Source organism: Oncorhynchus nerka, unplaced genomic scaffold (assembly GCF_034236695.1).
Source record: "Oncorhynchus nerka isolate Pitt River unplaced genomic scaffold, Oner_Uvic_2.0 unplaced_scaffold_1384, whole genome shotgun sequence".
NCBI lineage: Eukaryota > Metazoa > Chordata > Actinopteri > Salmoniformes > Salmonidae > Oncorhynchus > Oncorhynchus nerka.
The window spans coordinates 3,581-26,500 of record NW_027039925.1 but is presented as its reverse complement, the minus strand read 5'-3'; the positions used below and the strand labels follow the sequence as shown (position 1 = coordinate 26,500).

Genomic DNA, 22,920 nt, shown 5'->3' with positions numbered 1-22,920 from the left:
TTATATTATATATATTTATTTATATTTATTTATTTATATTATATATATTTATTTATATTTATTTATATTATATATATTTATTTATATTATATATATTTATTTATATTTATTTATTTATTTATATTATATATATTTATTTATATTTATTTATATTATATATATTTATTTATATTTATTTATATTATATATATTTATTTATATTTATTTATATTATATATATTTATTTATATTTATTTATATTATATATATTTATTTATATTTATTTATTTATATTATATATATTTATTTATATTTATTTATTTATATTATATATCTTTATATATATTTATTTATATTTATTTATTTATATTATTTATATTATTTATATATATATATTTATATTTATTTATATTATATTTATTTATTTATATTTATTTATATATATTTATATATATTTATTTATATTTATTTATTTATATTATATATATTTATTTATATATATTTATTTATATTATATTTATTTATATTTATTTATTTATTTATATTATATATATTATATTTATTTATTTATATTATATATATTTATTTATATTATATATATTTATTTATATTATATATATTTATTTATATTATATATATTTATTTATATTATATTTATTTATTTATATTATATATATTTATTTATATATATTTATTTATATTATATTTATTTATATTTATTTATTTATTTATATTATATATATTATATTTATTTATTTATATTATATATATTTATTTATATTATATATATTTATTTATATTATATATATTTATTTATATATATTTATTTATATTATATATATTTATTTATATATATTTATTTATATTATATTATATATATATATTTATACCCTGTGACGTTCAACCAGAGAACAGCATTTACTGCTTTTAATGGTGTTAACAGGCTTGTAATGACAGTGAGCTGTTATAAGGACTGTGTTTTGATTGGGTAGCTGGAATGTGGGAGTGTGAATGTTTTATCCAATAAAACGTCTCTTAGACCTCTGACCATTTATGTGTGTAGCTGTGATTGGGTAGCTGGAATGTGGGAGTATGAATGTTTTATCCAATGAAACGTCTCTTAGACCTCTGACCATTTATGTGTGTAGCTGTGATTGGGTAGCTGGAATGTGGGAGTATGAATGTTTTATCCAATGAAACGTCTCTTAGACCTCTGACCATTTATGTGTGTAGCTGTGATTGGGTAGCTGGAATGTGGGAGTAGAATGTTTTAGCCAATAAAACGTCTCTTAGACCTCTGACCATTTATGCGTGTAGCTGTGATTGGGTAGCTGGAATGTGGGAGTGTGAATGTTTTATCCAATAAAACGTCTCTTAGACACCTGACCATTTATGCGTGTAGCTGTGATTGGGTAGCTGGAATGTGGGAGTATGAATGTTTTATCCAATGAAACGTCTCTTAGACCTCTGACCATTTATGTGTGTAGCTGTGATTGGGTAGCTGGAATGTGGGAGTATGAATGTTTTATCCAATGAAACGTCTCTTAGACCTCTGACCATTTATGCGTGTAGCTGTGATTGGGTAGCTGGAATGTGGGAGTGTGAATGTTTAATTTAAATGTATTGTATTAGCCAATAAAACGTCTCTTAGACGAAGGATAATATCCGTTTTCTCCCCCAGTGGATTTACACTTCCTGTCCTTTTTTTTAGTAAAGTCGATTCAAGTGAATCTGGTAGATTAGTATTTTCTCGTGAGAAATAAGTTGCGTCAGCAATGTTTTTTCAGACCAGAGTCAAACTTAGCAGACCGACTAGGTTAGACAGATTTAACAGGACCTAACAGACTGACTAGGTTAGACACAGATCTAACAGACTGACTAGGTTAGACACAGATCTAACAGACTGACTAGGTTAGACACAGACTGACTAGGTTAGACACAGATCTAACAGACTGACTAGGTTAGACACAGATCTATCAGACTGACTAGGTTAGACACAGACTGACTAGGTTAGACACAGACCTATCAGACTGACTAGGTTAGACACAGACCTAACAGACTGACTAGGTTAGACAGACTGACTAGGTTAGACACAGATCTAACAGACTGACTAGGTTAGACACAGATCTATCAGACTGACTAGGTTAGACACAGACTGACTAGGTTAGACACAGACCTATCAGACTGACTAGGTTAGACACAGACCTAACAGACTGACTAGGTTAGACAGACTGACTAGGTTAGACACAGATCTATCAGACTGACTAGGTTAGACACAGATCTAACAGACTGACTAGGTTAGACACAGACTGACTAGGTTAGACACAGACTGACTAGGTTAGACACAGACTGACTAGGTTAGACAGACTGACTAGGTTAGACACAGACTGACTAGGTTAGACACAGATCTATCAGACTGACTAGGTTAGACACAGACTGACTAGGTTAGACACAGATCTAACAGACTGACTAGGTTAGACACAGATCTAACAGACTGACTAGGTTAGACACAGACCTAACAGACTGACTAGGTTAGACACAGATCTATCAGACTGACTAGGTTAGACACAGATCTAACAGACTGACTAGGTTAGACACAGATCTAACAGACTGACTAGGTTAGACACAGATCTAACAGACTGACTAGGTTAGACACAGACCTAACAGACTGACTAGGTTAGACACAGATCTAACAGACTGACTAGGTTAGACACAGATCTATCAGACTGACTAGGTTAGACACAGACTGACTAGGTTAGACACAGATCTAACAGACTGACTAGGTTAGACACAGATCTATCAGACTGACTAGGTTAGACACAGACTGACTAGGTTAGACACAGACTGACTAGGTTAGACACAGACTGACTAGGTTAGACACAGACTGACTAGGTTAGACACAGACTGACTAGGTTAGACACATATCTATCAGACTGACTAGGTTAGACACAGACCTAACAGACTGACTAGGTTAGACACAGATCTAACAGACTGACTAGGTTAGACACAGATCTATCAGACTGACTAGGTTAGACACAGATCTAACAGACTGACTAGGTTAGACAGACTGACTAGGTTAGACACAGATCTATCAGACTGACTAGGTTAGACACAGATCTAACAGACTGACTAGGTTAGACACAGATATAACAGACTGACTAGGTTAGACACAGATCTAACAGACTGACTAGGTTAGACACAGACCTAACAGACTGACTAGGTTAGACACAGATCTAACAGACTGACTAGGTTAGACACAGATCTAACAGACTGACTAGGTTAGACACAGATCTATCAGACTGACTAGGTTAGACACAGACTGACTAGGTTAGACACAGATCTAACAGACTGACTAGGTTAGACACAGACCTAACAGACTGACTAGGTTAGACACAGATCTAACAGACTGACTAGGTTAGACACAGATCTATCAGACTGACTAGGTTAGACACAGACTGACTAGGTTAGACACAGACTGACTAGGTTAGACACAGACTGACTAGGTTAGACACAGATCTAACAGACTGACTAGGTTAGACACAGATCTATCAGACTGACTAGGTTAGACACAGACTGACTAGGTTAGACACAGACTGACTAGGTTAGACACAGACTGACTAGGTTAGACACAGATCTATCAGACTGACTAGGTTAGACACAGACCTAACAGACTGACTAGGTTAGACACAGATCTATCAGACTGACTAGGTTAGACACAGATCTAACAGACTGACTAGGTTAGACAGACTGACTAGGTTAGACACAGATCTATCAGACTGACTAGGTTAGACACAGATCTATCAGACTGACTAGGTTAGACACAGACCTAACAGACTGACTAGGTTAGACACAGATCTATCAGACTGACTAGGTTAGACACAGATCTATCAGACTGACTAGGTTAGACACAGATCTATCAGACTGACTAGGTTAGACACAGATCTATCATGTCTGTCTGTCTGTCTGTCCTCTTTGACCCCTATGACTATCTAACGATGTCATATCCTGGTGACCCCTGGTCTCTATCTAACTATGTCATATATCCTGGTGACCCCTGGTCTCTATCTAACTATGTCATATATCCTGGTGGTTTCTGGGAACAGACGGCGAACCTGGCAGAGGCCAACGCATCGGAGGACGACAAGATCAGAGCCATGATGTCACAGTCCAATCACGACTACGACCCCATACAGTGAGTATTACCACACACAGTCCAACCACAACTACGACCCAGCTCTATCCTATAACTGAACCAATAGAAGATGTAACAGCAGCTCTATCCTGTAACTGAACCAGGATGTAACAGCAGCTCTATCCTGTAACTGAACCGGGTTTTAACAGCAGCTCTATCCTGTAACTGAACCGGGTTTGTAACAGCAGCTCTATCCTGTAACTGAACCAGGGATGTAACAGCAGCTCTATCCTGTAACTGAACCAGGATGTAACAGCGGCTCTATCCTGTAACTGAACCGGGATGTAACAGCAGCTCTATCCTGTAACTGAACCAGGATGTAACAGCGGCTCTATCCTGTAACTGAACCAGGATGTAACAGCGGCTCTATCCTGTAACTGAACCAGGATGTAACAGCAGCTCTATCCTGTAACTGAACCGGGTTTTAACAGCAGCTCTATCCTGTAACTGAACCAGGATGTAACAGCAGCTCTATCCTGTAACTGAACCGGGTTTTAACAGCAGCTCTATCCTGTAACTGAACCGGGATGTAACAGCGGCTCTATCCTGTAACTGAACCAGGATGTAACAGCGGCTCTATCCTGTAACTGAACCGGGATGTAACAGCAGCTCTATCCTGTAACTGAACCAGGATGTAACAGCGGCTCTATCCTGTAACTGAACCAGGATGTAACAGCAGCTCTATCCTGTAACTGAACCGGGATGTAACAGTAGCTCTATCCTGTAACTGAACCGGGATGTAACAGCAGCTCTATCCTGTAACTGAACCAGGATGTAACAGCAGCTCTATCCTGTAACTGAACCAGGATGTAACAGCAGCTCTATCCTGTAACTGAACCAGGATGTAACATTAGCTCTATCCTGTAACTGAACCAGGAAGTAACAGCAGCTCTATCCTGTAACTGAACCAGGATGTAACAGCAGCTCTATCCTGTAACTGAACCAGGATGTAACAGCAGCTCTATCCTGTAACTGAACCAGGATGTAACAGCAGCTCTATCCTGTAACTGAACCAGGATGTAACAGCAGCTCTATCCTGTAACTGAACCGGTAGAGGATGTAACAGCAGCTCTATCCTGTAACTGAATCAGGATGTAACAGCAGCTCTATCCTGTAACTGAACCGGGATGTAACAGCAGCTCTATCCTGTAACTGAACCAGGATGTAACAGCAGCTCTATCCTGTAACTGAACCAGGATGTAACAGCAGCTCTATCCTGTAACTGAACCAGGATGTAACAGCAGCTCTATCCTGTAACTGAACCAGGATGTAACAGCAGCTCTATCCTGTAACTGACTGAACATCAGGATGTAACAGCAGCTCTATCCTGTAACTGAACCAGGATGTAACAGCAGCTCTATCCTGTAACTGAACCAGGATGTAACAGCAGCTCTATCCTGTAACTGAACCGGGATGTAACAGCAGCTCTATCCTGTAACTGAACCAGGATGTAAGAGCAGCTCCTTCCTGTAACTGAACCAGGATGTAACAGCAGCTCTATCCTGTAACTGAACCAGGATGTAACAGCAGCTCTATCCTGTAACTGAACCGGTAGAGGATGTAACAGCAGCTCTATCCTGTAACTGAACCGGGATGTAACAGCAGCTCTATCCTGTAACTGAACCAGGAAGTAACAGCAGCTCTATCCTGTAACTGAACCAGGATGTAACAGCAGCTCTATCCTGTAACTGAACCGGTAGAGGATGTAACAGCAGCTCTATCCTGTGTTAATGTTGACACCTGTCTGGACTATCAGTAATGTGTTAACGTTGGGTTAACGTTGGGTTAACGTTGTGTTAACGTTGTATTCGTGTTATTAGTTATGTGAAGAAGTTGACGGGTCCCCCTCCAGCCAACTACACCTGTTATCGCTGTGGCAAGAACGGACATCACATCAGGAACTGTCCTACTAACGGGGTAAGACATCACATCAGGAACTGTCCTACTAACTGGGTAAGACATCACATCAGGAACTGTCCTACTAACGGGGTAAGACATCACATCAGGAACTGTCCTACTAACTGGGTAAGACATCACATCAGGAACTGTCCTACTAACGGGGTAAGACATCACATCAGGAACTGTCCTACTAACGGGGTAAGACATCAGGAACTGTCCTACTAACGGGGTAAGACATCACATCAGGAACTGTCCTACTAACGGGGTAAGACATCAGGAACTGTCCTACTAACTGGGTAAGGCATCACATCAGGAACTGTCCTACTAACGGGGTAAGACATCACATCAGGAACTGTCCTACTAACGGGGTAAGACATCACATCAGGAACTGTCCTACTAACGGGGTAAGACATCACATCAGGAACTGTCCTACTAACGGGGTAAGACAACACATCAGGAACTGTCCTACTAACGGGGTAAGACATCACATCAGGAACTGTCCTACTAACGGGGTAAGACAACACATCAGGAACTGTCCTACTAACGGGGTAAGACATCAGGAACTGTCCTACTAACGGGGTAAGACATCAGGAACTGTCCTACTAACGGGGTAAGACATCACATCAGGAACTGTCCTACTAACGGGGTAAGACATCACATCAGGAACTGTCCTACTAACGGGGTAAGACATCACATCAGGAACTGTCCTACTAACGGGGTAAGACATCAGGAACTGTCCTACTAACGGGGTAAGACATCACATCAGGAACTGTCCTACTAACGGGGTCAGACAACACATCCTTGGTGTGTGTGTGTGTTATCGTTGTTCAGAGCAACCTGGTAAGTGTGTGGGTGTGTGTGGGTGTGTGTGTGTGTGTGTGTGGGTGTGTGTGTGTGTGTGTGTGTGTGTATTAGAAGGATAAAGGGTTTGAGCCGCCCCAGAGGATCAAGAAGAGTACCGGCATCCCCCGTTCCTTCATGAAGGAAGTGGACGACCCGTCTATAAAGGGAGCCATGTTGACCAACACCGGCCACTACGCCATCCCTACGATAGACGCGTGAGTTACCTCTGACCTCTGACCCCCCCCTGTTGACCAACACCGGCCACTACACCATCCCTACGATAGACGCGTGAGTTACCTCTGACCTCCGACCTCTGACCCCCTGTTGACCAACACCGGCCACTACGCCATCCCTACGATAGACGCGTGAGTTACTGCCGACCTCTGACCCCCCACCCCCTGTTGACCAACACCGGCCACTACGCCATCCCTACGATGGGTGATAGACGCGTGAGTTACCTCTGACCTCTGACCCCCATGTTGACCAACACCGGCCACTACGCCATCCCTACGATAGACGTGTGAGTTACTGCCGACCTCTGACCCCCCATGTTGACCAACACCGGCCACTACGCCATCCCTACGATAGACGCGTGAGTTACCTCTGACCTCTGACCCCCCTGTTGACCAACACCGGCCACTACGCCATCCCTACGATAGACGCGTGAGTTACCTCCGACCTCTGACCCCCCATGTTGACCAACACCGGCCACTACGCCATCCCTACGATAGACGCGTGAGTTACCTCCGACCTCTGACCCCCCTGTTGACCAACACCAGCCACTACGCCATCCCTACGATAGACGCGTGAGTTACCTCCGACCTCTGACCCCCCCCTGTTGACCAACACCGGCCACTACGCCATCCCTACGATAGACGCGTGAGTTACCTCTGACCTCCGACCCCCCCCCCTGTTGACCAACACCGGCCACTACGCCATCCCTACGATAGACGCGTGAGTTACTGCCGACCTCTGACCCCCCCCCCCCCTGTTGACCAACACCGGCCACTACGCCATCCCTACGATAGACGCGTGAGTTACCTCTGACCTCTGACCCCCCATGTTGACCAACACCGGCCACTACGCCATCCCTACGATAGACGCGTGAGTTACCTCTGACCTCTGACCCCCCATGTTGACCAACACCGGCCACTACGCCATCCCTACGATAGACGCGTGAGTTACTGCCGACCTATGACCCCCCATGTTGACCAACACCGGCCACTACGCCATCCCTACGATAGACGCGTGAGTTACCTCCGACCTCTGACCCCCCATGTTGACCAACACCGGCCACTACGCCATCCCTACGATAGACGCGTGAGTTACCTCCGACCTCTGACCCCCATGTTGACCAACACCGGCCACTACGCCATCCCTACGATAGACGCGTGAGTTACCTCCGACCTCTGACCCCCCTGTTGACCAACACCGGCCACTACGCCATCCCTACGATAGACGCGTGAGTTACCTCCGACCTCTGACCCCCTGTTGACCAACACCGGCCACTACGCCATCCCTACGATAGACGCGTGAGTTACCTCCGACCTCTGACCCCCCCTGTGTTGACCAACACCGGCCACTACGCCATCCCTACGATAGACGCGTGAGTTACCTCCGACCTCTGACCCCCCCTCCCCCTGTTGACCAACACCGGCCACTACGCCATCCCTACGATAGACGCGTGAGTTACCTCCGACCTCTGACCCCCTGTTGACCAACACCGGCCACTACACCATCCCTACGATAGACGCGTGAGTTACCTCCGACCTCTGACCCCCCTGTTGACCAACACCGGCCACTACGCCATCCCTACGATAGACGCGTGAGTTACCTCCGACCTCTGACCCCCTCCCCCTGTTGACCAACACCGGCCACTACGCCATCCCTACGATAGACGCGTGAGTTACCTCCGACCTCTGACCCCCTGTTGACCAACACCGGCCACTACGCCATCCCTACGATAGACGCGTGAGTTACCTCCGACCTCTGACCCCCCATGTTGACCAACACCGGCCACTACGCCATCCCTACGATAGACGCGTGAGTTACCTCCGACCTCTGACCTCCCCCTGTTGACCAACACCGGCCACTACGCCATCCCTACGATAGACGCGTGAGTTACTGCCGACCTCTGACCCCCCCCCACCCCCCTGTTGACCAACACCGGCCACTACGCCATCCCTACGATAGACGCGTGAGTTACCTCTGACCCCCCCCATGTTGACCAACACCGGCCACTACGCCATCCCTACGATAGACGCGTGAGTTACCTCTGACCTCTGACCCCCATGTTGACCAACACCGGCCACTACGCCATCCCTACGATAGACGCGTGAGTTACCTCCGACCTCTGACCCCCTGTTGACCAACACCGGCCACTACGCCATCCCTACGATAGACGCGTGAGTTACCTCCGACCTCTGACCCCCCTGTTGACCAACACCGGCCACTACGCCATCCCTACGATAGACGCGTGAGTTACCTCCGACCTCTGACCCCCCTGTTGACCAACACCGGCCACTACGCCATCCCTACGATAGACGCGTGAGTTACCTCCGACCTCTGACCCCCCTGTTGACCAACACCGGCCACTACGCCATCCCTACGATAGACGCGTGAGTTACCTCCGACCTCTGACCCCCTCCCCCTGTTGACCAACACCGGCCACTACGCCATCCCTACGATAGACGCGTGAGTTACCTCCGACCTCTGACCCCCCTGTTGACCAACACCGGCCACTAAGCCATCCCTACGATAGACGCGTGAGTTACCTCCGACCTCTGACCCCCCCCCTGTTGACCAACACCGGCCACTACGCCATCCCTACGATAGACGCGTGAGTTACCTCTGACCCCTGACCCCCCTGTTGACCAACACCGGCCACTACGCCATCCCTACGATAGACGCGTGAGTTACCTCCGACCTCTGACCCCCATGTTGACCAACACCGGCCACTACGCCATCCCTACGATAGACGCGTGAGTTACCTCCGACCTCTGACCCCCTGTTGACCAACACCGGCCACTACGCCATCCCTACGATAGACGCGTGAGTTACCTCTGACCTCTGACCCCCCTGTTGACCAACACCGGCCACTACGCCATCCCTACGATAGACGCGTGAGTTACCTCCGACCTCTGACCCCCCTGTTGACCAACACCGGCCACTACGCCATCCCTACGATAGACGCGTGAGTTACCTCCGACCTCCCCCCCCCCTGTTGACCAACACCGGCCACTACGCCATCCCTACGATAGACGCGTGAGTTACCTCCGACCTCTGACCCCCCCCCCTGTTGACCAACACCGGCCACTACGCCATCCCTACGATAGACGCGTGAGTTACCTCTGACCTCTGACCCCCCCCCCCTGCTGACCAACACCGGCCACTACGCCATCCCTACGATAGACGCGTGAGTTACCTGCCGACCTCTGACCCCCCTGCTGACCAACACAGGCCACTACGCCATCCCTACGATAGCCGCGTGAGTTACCTCTGACCTCTGACCCCACCCCCTGTTGACCAACACCGGCCACTACGCCATCCCTACGATAGACGCGTGAGTTACCTCCGACCTCTGACCCCCCTCCCCTGTTGACCAACACCGGCCACTACGCCATCCCTACGATAGACGCGTGAGTTACCTCTGACCCCCCCCCCCTGTTGACCAACACCGGCCACTACGCCATCCCTACGATAGACGCGTGAGTTACCTCCGACCTCTGACCCCCTGTTGACCAACACCGGCCACTACGCCATCCCTACGATAGACGCGTGAGTTACCTCCGACCTCTGACCCCCCCCTGTTGACCAACACAGGCCACTACGCCATCCCTACCATAGACGCGTGAGTTACCTCCGACCTTGACCCCCCTCCCCTGTTGACCAACACCGGCCACTACGCCATCCCTACGATAGACGCGTGAGTTACCTCCGACCTCTGACCCACCCCTCCCCTGTTGACCAACACCGGCCACTACGCCATCCCTACGATAGATGCGTGAGTTACTGCCGACCTCTGACCCCCCTGTTGACCAACACCGGCCACTACGCCATCCCTACGATAGACGCGTGAGTTACTGCCGACCTCTGACCCCCCTGTTGACCAACACCGGCCACTACGCCATCCCTACGATAGACGCGTGAGTTACTGCCGACCTCTGACCCCCCTGTTGACCAACACCGGCCACTACGCCATCCCTACGATAGACGCGTGAGTTACCTCCGACCTCTGACCCACCCCCTCCCCTGTTGACCAACACCGGCCACTACGCCATCCCTATGATAGACGCGTGAGTTACCTCCGACCTCTGACCCCCCCCTCCCCTGTTGACCAACACCGGCCACTACGCCATCCCTACGATAGACGCGTGAGTTACCTCCGACCTCTGACCCCCGCCCCTGTTGACCAACACCGGCCACTACGCCATCCCTACGATAGACGCGTGAGTTACCTCCGACCTCTGACCCCCATGTTGACCAACACCGGCCACTACGCCATCCCTACGATAGACGCGTGAGTTACCTCCGACCTCTGACCCCCCCCTGTTGACCAACACCGGCCACTACGCCATCCCTACGATAGACGCGTGAGTTACCTCTGACCCCCCCCCCCCCCTGTTGACCAACACCGGCCACTACGCCATCCCTACGATAGACGCGTGAGTTACCTCCGACCTTTGACCCCCCCCTCCCCCCTGTTGACCAACACCGGCCACTACGCCATCCCTACGATAGACGCGTGAGTTACTGCCGACCTCTGACCCCTCCCTGACGTCGGTGTCCTTCCACGTTTCAAATATCCTGATTTGAGGACTAAACAGCAACTTATCAAATCTAATTTTTATTGGTCACAGTCACATGGTTAGCAGATGTTAATGGTCACATGGTTAGCAGATGTTAACGGTCACATGGTTAGCAGATGTTAATGGTCACATGGTTAGCAGATGTTAATGGTCACATGGTTAGCAGATGTTAACGGTCACATGGTTAGCAGATGTTAATGGTCACATGGTTAGCAGATGTTAATGGTCACAGTCACATGGTTAGCAGATGTTATTGGTCACATGGTTAGCAGATGTTAATGGTCACAGTCACATGGTTAGCAGATGTTATTGGTCACATGGTTAGCAGATGTTAATGGTCACATGGTTAGCAGATGTTAATGGTCACATGGTTAGCAGATGTTAATGGTCACATGGTTAGCAGATGTTAACGGTCACATGGTTAGCAGATGTTAATGGTCACATGGTTAGCAGATGTTAATGGTCACATGGTTAGCAGATGTTAATGGTCACATGGTTAGCAGATGTTAATGGTCACATGGTTAGCAGATGTTAATGGTCACATGGTTAGCAGATGTTAATGGTCACATGGTTAGCAGATGTTAATGGTTAGCAGATGTTAATGGTCACATGGTTAGCAGATTATAACATTATAGCTGGTTTAACAGTATATATATATATATATATAGATGAGTAATGTAGGGTAACATTATAGCTGGTTTAACAGTATATATATATATAGATGAGTAATGTATGGTAACATTATAGCTGGTTTAACAGTATATATATATATATAGATGAGTAATGTAGGGTAAACATTATAGCTGGTTTAACAGTATATATATATATAGATGAGTAATGTAGGGTATGGTAACATTATAGCTGGTTTAACAGTATATATATATATACATATAGATGAGTAATGTAGGGTAACATTATAGCTGGTTTAACAGTATATATATATATAGATGAGTAATGTAGGGTATGGTAACATTATAGCTGGTTTAACAGTATATATATATATAGATGAGTAATGTAGGGTATGGTAACATTATAGCTGGTTTAACAGTATATATATATATATAGATGAGTAATGTAGGGTAACATTATAGCTGGTTTAACAGTATATATATATATATATATATAGATGAGTAATGTAGGGTAACATTATAGCTGGTTTAACAGTATATATATATATATAGATGAGTAATGTAGGGTAACATTATAGCTGGTTTAACAGTATATATATATATAGATGAGTAATGTAGGGTAACATTATAGCTGGTTTAACAGTATATATATATATATATAGATGAGTAATGTAGGGTATGGTAACATTATAGCTGGTTTAACAGTATATATATATATAGATGAGTAATGTAGGGTAACATTATAGCTGGTTTAACAGTATATATATATATATATAGATGAGTAATGTAGGGTAACATTATAGCTGGTTTAACAGTATATATATATATATATATATAGATGAGTAATGTAGGGTAACATTATAGCTGGTTTAACAGTATATATATATATATATATATATATATATATAGATGAGTAATGTAGGGTAACATTATAGCTGGTTTAACAGTATATATATATATATAGATGAGTAATGTAGGGTAACATTATAGCTGGTTTAACAGTATATATATATATATATAGATGAGTAATGTAGGGTAACATTATAGCTGGTTTAACAGTATATATATATATATATAGATGAGTAATGTAGGGTAACATTATAGCTGGTTTAACAGTATATATATATATAGATGAGTAATGTAGGGTAACATTATAGCTGGTTTAACAGTATATATATATATATATAGATGAGTAATGTAGGGTATGGTAACATTATAGCTGGTTTAACAGTATATATATATATATAGATGAGTAATGTAGGGTAACATTATAGCTGGTTTAACAGTATATATATATATAATGTAGGGCAACATTATAGATGAGTTTAACAGCATAATGTATATATATAGGTAATGTAGGGTAACATTATAGCTGGTTTAACAGTATATATATATATATATATAGAATGAGTAATGTATAGCTGGTTTAACAGTATATATATATATAGATGAGTAATGTAGGGTATGGGTAACATTATAGCTGGTTTAACAGTATATATATATATAGATATAGATGAGTAATGTAGGGTAACATTATAGCTGGTTTAACAGTATATATATATATAGATGAGTAATGTAGGGTAACATTATAGCTGGTTTAACAGTTATATATATGATGTAATTAACATTATAGTATTTAACAGTATATATATATATAGATGAGTAATGTAGGGTAACATTATAGCTGGTTTAACAGTATATATATATATATATATGAGTAATGTAGGGTAACATTATAGCTGGTTTAACAGTATATATATATATATATAGATGAGTAATGTAGGGTAACATTATAGCTGGTTTAACAGTATATATATATATATATATATAGGCATGATGAGTAATGTATGGTAACATTATAGCTGGTTTAACAGTATATATATATATATAGATGAGTAATGTAGGGTAACATTATAGCTGGTTTAACAGTATATATATATATATAGATGAGTAATGTAGGGTAACATTATAGCTGGTTTAACAGTATATATATATATATATAGTAATGATGCTGGTTTAACAGTAATGTAGGTATGGTAACATTATAGCTGGTTTAACAGTATATATATATATATATAGATGAGTAATGTAGGGTAACATTATAGCTGGTTTAACAGTATATATATATATATATAGATGAGTAATGTAGGGTAACATTATAGCTGGTTTAACAGTATATATATATATATATATATAGATGAGAATGTAGGGTAATGCTGGTTTAACAGTATATATAACATTATAGATGAGTGGTTTAACAGTATATATATATATATAGATGAGTAATGTAGGGTAACATTATAGCTGGTTTAACAGTATATATATATATATATAGATGAGTAATGTAGGGTAACATTATAGCTGGTTTAACAGTATATATATATATATAGATGAGTAATGTAGGGTAACATTATAGCTGGTTTAACAGTATATATATATATATAGATGAGTAATGTAGGGTAACATTATAGCTGGTTTAACAGTATATATATATATATAGATGAGTAATGTAGGGTATGGTAACATTATAGCTGGTTTAACAGTATATATATATATATATATATAGATGAGTAATGTAGGGTAACATTATAGCTGGTTTAACAGTATATATATATATATAGATGAGTAATGTAGGGTAACATTATAGCTGGTTTAACAGTATATATATATATATAGATGAGTAATGTAGGGTAACATTATAGCTGGTTTAACAGTATATATATATAATGTAGGGTAAACATATAGCTGGTTTAACAGTATATATATATGAGTAAATGTAGGGTAACAACATTATAGCTGGTTTAACAGTATATATATATATATAGATGAGTAATGTGTAGGGTAACATTATAGCTGGTTTAACAGTTAACAGTATATATATATATATAGATGAGTAATGTAGGGTAACATTATAGCTGGTTTAACAGTATATATATATATATATAGATGAGTAATGTAGGGTAACATTATAGCTGGTTTAACAGTATATATATATATATATAGATGAGTAATGTAGGGTAACATTATAGCTGGTTTAACAGTATATATATATATATAGATGAGTAATGTAGGGTAACATTATAGCTGGTTTAACAGTATATATATATATATAGATGAGTAATGTAGGGTAACATTATAGCTGGTTTAACAGTATATATATATATATATATAGATGAGTAATGTAGGGTAACATTATAGCTGGTTTAACAGTATATATATATATATAGATGAGTAATGATAGTAATGTAGGGTAACATTAGGGTAACATTATAGCTGGTTTAACAGTATATATATATATATATATAGATGAGTAATGTAGGGTAACATTATAGCTGGTTTAACAGTATATATATATATATATATATATGAGTAATGTAGGGTAACATTATAGCTGGTTTAACAGTATATATATATATATATAGATGAGTAATGTAGGGTAACATTATAGCTGGTTTAACAGTATATATATATATATAGATGAGTAATGTAGGGTAACATTATAGCTGGTTTAACAGTATATATATATATATATATAGATGAGTAATGTAACATTATAGGGTAACATTATAGATGGTTTAACAGTATATAACAGTATATATATAGATGAGTAATGTAGGGTAACATTATAGCTGGTTTAACAGTATATATATATATATAGATGAGTAATGTAGGGGTAACATTATAGCTGGTTTAACAGTATATATATATATATATAGATGAGTAATGTAGGGTAACATTATAGCTGGTTTAACAGTATATATATATATATATATAGATGAGTAATGTAGGGTAACATTATAGCTGGTTTAACAGTATATATATATATATATAGATGAGTAATGTAGGGTAACATTATAGCTGGTTTAACAGTATATATATATATATAGATGAGTAATGTAGGGTAACATTATAGCTGGTTTAACAGTATATATATATATATATATATAGATGAGTAATGTAGGGTAACATTATAGCTGGTTTAACAGTATATATATATATATAGATGAGTAATGTAGGGTAACATTATAGCTGGTTTAACAGTATATATATATATATATAGATGAGTAATGTAGGGTAACATTATAGCTGGTTTAACAGTATATATATATATATAGATGAGTAATGTAGGGTATGGTAACATTATAGCTGGTTTAACAGTATATATATATATATATAGATGAGTAATGTAGGGTAACATTATAGCTGGTTTAACAGTATATATATATATATATAGATGAGTAATGTAGGGTATGGCAACATTATAGATGAGTAATGTAGGGTAACATTATAGCTGGTTTAACAGTATATATATATATATATAGATGAGTAATGTAGGGTAACATTATAGCTGGTTTAACAGTATATATATATATATATATAGATGAGTAATGTAGGGTAACATTATAGCTGGTTTAACAGTATATATATATATATGAGATGAGTAATGTAGATGAGTAATGTAGGGTAACATTATAGCTGGTTTAACAGTATATATATATATATATATATATATAGATGAGTAATGTAGGGTATGGTAACATTATAGCTGGTTTAACAGTATATATATATATATATATATATAGATGAGTAATGTAGGGTATGGTAACATTATAGCTGGTTTAACAGTATATATATATATATGAGTAATGTAGGAGTAATGTAGTAAACATTATAGCTGGTTTAACAGTATATATATATATATATATATATGAGTAATGTAGGGTAACATTATAGCTGGTTTAACAGTATATATATATATATATATAGATGAGTAATGTAGGGTAACATTATAGCTGGTTTAACAGTATATATATATATATATAGATGAGTAATGTAGGGTAACATTATAGCTGGTTTAACAGTATATATATATATATATAGATGAGTAATGTAGGGTGGTAACATTATAGCTGGTTTAACAGTATATATATATATATAGATGAGTAATGTAGGGTATGGTAACATTATAGCTGGTTTAACAGTATATATATATATATATATGAGTAATGTAGGGTATGGTAACATTATAGCTGGTTTAACAGTATATATATATATATATATATAGATGAGTAATGTAGGGTATGGTAACATTATAGCTGGTTTAACAGTATATATATATATATATAGATGAGTAATGTAGGGTAACATTATAGCTGGTTTAACAGTATATATATATATAGATGAGTAATGTAGGGTAACATTATAGCTGGTTTAACAGTATATATATATATATAGATGAGTAATGTAGGGTATGGTAACATTATAGCTGGTTTAACAGTATATATATATATATAGATGAGTAATGTAGGGTAACATTATAGCTGGTTTAACAGTATATATATATATATATAGATGAGTAATGTAGGGTAACATTATAGCTGGTTTAACAGTATATATATATATATAGATGAGTAATGTAGGGTAACATTATAGCTGGTTTAACAGTATATATATATATATAGATGAGTAATGTAGGGTATGGTAACATTATAGCTGGTTTAACAGTATATATATATATATAGATGAGTAATGTAGGGTAACATTATAGCTGGTTTAACAGTATATATATATATATATATAGATGAGTAATGTAGGGTAACATTATAGCTGGTTTAACAGTATATATATATATATATAGATGAGTAATGTAGGGTATGGTAACATTATAGCTGGTTTAACAGTATATATATATATATATAGATGAGTAATGTAGGGTATGGTAACATTATAGCTGGTTTAACAGTATATATATATATATAGATGAGTAATGTAGGGTAACATTATAGCTGGTTTAACAGTATATATATATATATAGATGAGTAATGTAGGGTATGGTAACATTATAGCTGGTTTAACAGTATATATATATATATATATAGATGAGTAATGTAGGGTAACATTATAGCTGGTTTAACAGTATATATATATATATATATATAGATGAGTAATGTAGGGTAACATTATAGCTGGTTTAACAGTATATATATATATATAGATGAGTAATGTAGGGTAACATTATAGCTGGTTTAACAGTATATATATATATATAGATGAGTAATGTAGGGTAACATTATAGCTGGTTTAACAGTATATATATATATATATAGATGAGTAATGTAGGGTAACATTATAGCTGGTTTAACAGTATATATATATATATATAGATGAGTAATGTAGGGTATGGTAACATTATAGCTGGTTTAACAGTATATATATATATATATAGATGAGTAATGTAGGGTTTAACAGCATATGGTAACATTATAGCTGGTTTAACAGTATATATATATATATATAGATGAGTAATGTAGGGGTAACATTATAGCTGGTTTAACAGTATATATATATATATATAGATGAGTAATGTAACATTATAGCTGTATGGTAACATTATAGCTGGTTTAACAGTATATATATATATATATAGATGATAATGTAAACATTATAGCTGGTTTAACAGTATATATATATATAGATGAGTAATGTAGGGTAACATTATAGCTGGTTTAACAGTATATATATATATATAGATGAGTAATGTAGGGTAACATTATAGCTGGTTTAACAGTATATATATATATATATAGATGAGTAATGTAGGGTATGGTAACATTATAGCTGGTTTAACAGTATATATATATATAGATGAGTAATGTAGGGTATGGTAACATTATAGCTGGTTTAACAGTATATATATATATAGATGAGTAATGTAGGGTAACATTATAGCTGGTTTAACAGTATATATATATATATATAGATGAGTAATGTAGGGTTTAACAGTAACATTATAGCTGGTTTAAACAGTATATATATATATATATATAGATGAGTAATGTAGGGTAACATTATAGCTGGTTTAACAGTATATATATATATATATATAGATGAGTAATGTAGGGTAACATTATAGCTGGTTTAACAGTATATATATATATATATAGATGAGTAATGTAGGGTAACATTATAGCTGGTTTAACAGTATATATATATATATATATATAGATGAGTAATGTATGGTAACATTATAGCTGGTTTAACAGTATATATATATATATAGATGAGTAATGTAGGGTAACATTATAGCTGGTTTAACAGTATATATATATATATATATATAGATGAGTAATGTAGGGTATGGTAACATTATAGCTGGTTTAACAGTATATATATATATATAGATGAGTAATGTAGGGTAACATTATAGCTGGTTTAACAGTATATATATATATAGATGAGTAATGTAGGGTATGGTAACATTATAGCTGGTTTAACAGTATATATATATATAGATGATGAGTAATGTAGGGTAACATTATAGCTGGTTTAACAGTATATATATATATATAGATGAGTAATGTAGGGTAACATTATAGCTGGTTTAACAGTATATATATATATATATATGATGAGTAATGTAGGGTAACATTATAGCTGGTTTAACAGTATATATATATATATATATAAGATGAGTAATGTAAGGGTAACATAGATGAGTAATGTAGGGTAACATTATAGCTGGTTTAACAGTATATATATATATATATAGATGAGTAATGTAGGGTAACATTATAGCTGGTTTAACAGTATATATATATATATAGATGAGTAATGTAGGGTAACATTATAGCTGGTTTAACAGTATATATATATATATATATAGATGAGTAATGTAGGGTAACATTATAGCTGGTAACATTATAGCTGGTTTAACAGTATATAACATATATATATATATATAGATGAGTAATGTAGGGTAACATTATAGCTGGTTTAACAGTATATATATATATATATGAGAGCAATGTAGGGTAACATTATAGCTGGTTTAACAGTATATATATATATATATAGATGAGTAATGTAGGGTATGGTAACATTATAGCTGGTTTAACAGTATATATATATATAGATGAACATTATAGTAATGTGAGGGTATGGTAACATTATAGCTGGTTTAACAGTATATATATATATATATAGATGAGTAATGTAGGCTGGTAACATTATAGCTGGTTTAACAGTATATATATATATATAGATGAGTAATGTAGGGTAACATTATAGCTGGTTTAACAGTATATATATATATATATAGATGAGTAATGTAGGGTAACATTATAGCTGGTTTAACAGTATATATATATATATAGATGAGTAATGTAGGGTATGGTAACATTATAGCTGGTTTAACAGTATATATATATATAGATGAGTAATGTAGGGTAACATTATAGCTGGTTTAACAGTATATATATATATATAGATGAGTAATGTAGGGTTATAGGTAACATTATAGCTGGTTTAACATTATATATAGCATATATATATATATAGATGAGTAATGTAGGGTAACATTATAGCTGGTTTAACAGTATATATATATATATAGATGAGTAATGTAGGGTATGGTAACATTATAGCTGGTTTAACAGTATATATATATATATATATAGATGAGTAATGTAGGGTAACATTATAGCTGGTTTAACAGTATATATATATATATAGATGAGTAATGTAGGGTAACATTATAGCTGGTTTAACAGTATATATATATATATATAGATGAGTAATGTAGGGTATGGTAACATTATAGCTGGTTTAACAGTATATATATATATATATATATAGATGAGTAATGTAGGGTAACATTATAGCTGGTTTAACAGTATATATATATATAGATGAGTAATGTAGGGTAACATTATAGCTGGTTTAACAGTATATATATATATATAGATGAGTAATGTAGGGTAACATTATAGCTGGTTTAACAGTATATATATATATATATAGATGAGTAATGTAGGGTAACATTATAGCTGGTTTAACAGTATATATATAACATATAGCTGGTTTAACAGTATATATATATATGAGTAATGATGAGTAATGTAGGGTAACATTATAGCTGGTTTAACAGTATATATATATATAGATGAGTAATGTAGGGTAACATTATAGCTGGTTTAACAGTATATATATATATATAGATGAGTAATGTAGGGTATGGTAACATTATAGCTGGTTTAACAGTATATATATATGAGATGAGTAATGTAGGGTATGGTAACATTATAGCTGGTTTAACAGTATATATATATATATAGATGAGTAATGTAGGGTATGGTAACATTATAGCTGGTTTAACAGTATATATATATATATAGATGAGTAATGTAGGGTAACATTATAGCTGGTTTAACAGTATATATATATATATATAGATGAGTAATGTAGGGTAACATTATAGCTGGTTTAACAGTATATATATATATATATAGATGAGTAATGTAGGGTAACATTATAGCTGGTTTAACAGTATATATATATATATATAGATGAGTAATGTAGGGTATGGTAACATTATAGCTGGTTTAACAGTATATATATATATATATATAGATGAGTAATGTAGGGTATGGTAACATTATAGCTGGTTTAACAGTATATATATATATATAGATGAGTAATGTAGATGAGTAATGGTAACATTATAGCTGGTTTAACAGCAGTATATATATATATATATATATGAGTAATGTATGGTAATGTAGGCAACATTATAGCTGGTTTAACAGTATATATATATATATAGATGAGTAATGTAGGGTATGGTAACATTATAGCTGGTTTAACAGTATATATATATATATATATAGATGAGTAATGTAGGGTATGGTAACATTATAGCTGGTTTAACAGTATATATATATATATAGATGAGTAATGTAGGGTAACATTATAGCTGGTTTAACAGTATATATATATATATATAATGTAGGGTAACATTATAGATGGTTTAACAGTAATGTAGATGAGTAATGGTAACATTATAGCTGGTTTAACAGTATATATATATATAGATGAGTAATGTAGGGTAACATTATAGCTGGTTTAACAGTATATATATATATAATAGATAGAGGTTTAACAGTAATGTAGGGATGATAATGTAGGGTAACATTATAGCTGGTTTAACAGTATATATATATATATATAACATTATAGCTGGTTTAACAGATATAGTAATGTAGGGTATGGTAACATTATAGCTGGTTTAACAGTATATATATATATATATATAGATGAGTAATGTAGGGTAACATTATAGCTGGTTTAACAGTATATATATATATAGATGAGTAATGTAGGGTAACATTATAGCTGGTTTAACAGTATATATATATATAGATGAGTAATGTAGGGTAACATTATAGCTGGTTTAACAGTATATATATATATAGATGAGTAATGTAGGGTAACATTATAGCTGGTTTAACATTATATATGGATTAACAGTATAACATTATAGCTGGTTTAACAGTATATAGATGAGTAATGTAGGGTAACATTATAGCTGGTTTAACAGTATATATATATATATATATATAGATGAGTAATGTAGGGTAACATTATAGCTGGTTTAACAGTATATATATATATATATATATAGATGAGTAATGTAGGGTAACATTATAGCTGGTTTAACAGTATATATATATATATATATAGATGAGTAATGTAGGGTATGGTAACATTATAGCTGGTTTAACAGTATATATAT

General features: G+C 37.1%; 1 protein-coding gene across 1 annotated transcript in view; it reads left to right on the top strand.

Annotated features, from left to right (window-relative positions):
- The window catches only part of LOC135568778 (E3 ubiquitin-protein ligase RBBP6-like), a gene marked incomplete at its 3' end in the record, with an annotated part of 30,601 nt that extends 23,473 nt beyond the window's left edge, over window positions 1–7,128 (top strand). The window contains exons 5-7 of the mRNA XM_065015521.1: window positions 4,083–4,171; window positions 5,992–6,088; window positions 6,986–7,128. Of these exons, the coding sequence (XP_064871593.1) occupies window positions 4,083–4,171; window positions 5,992–6,088; window positions 6,986–7,128 (329 nt within the window). The remainder of the gene's footprint in view (window positions 1–4,082; window positions 4,172–5,991; window positions 6,089–6,985) is intronic.
- Window positions 7,129–22,920: the final 15,792 nt, after the last annotated feature.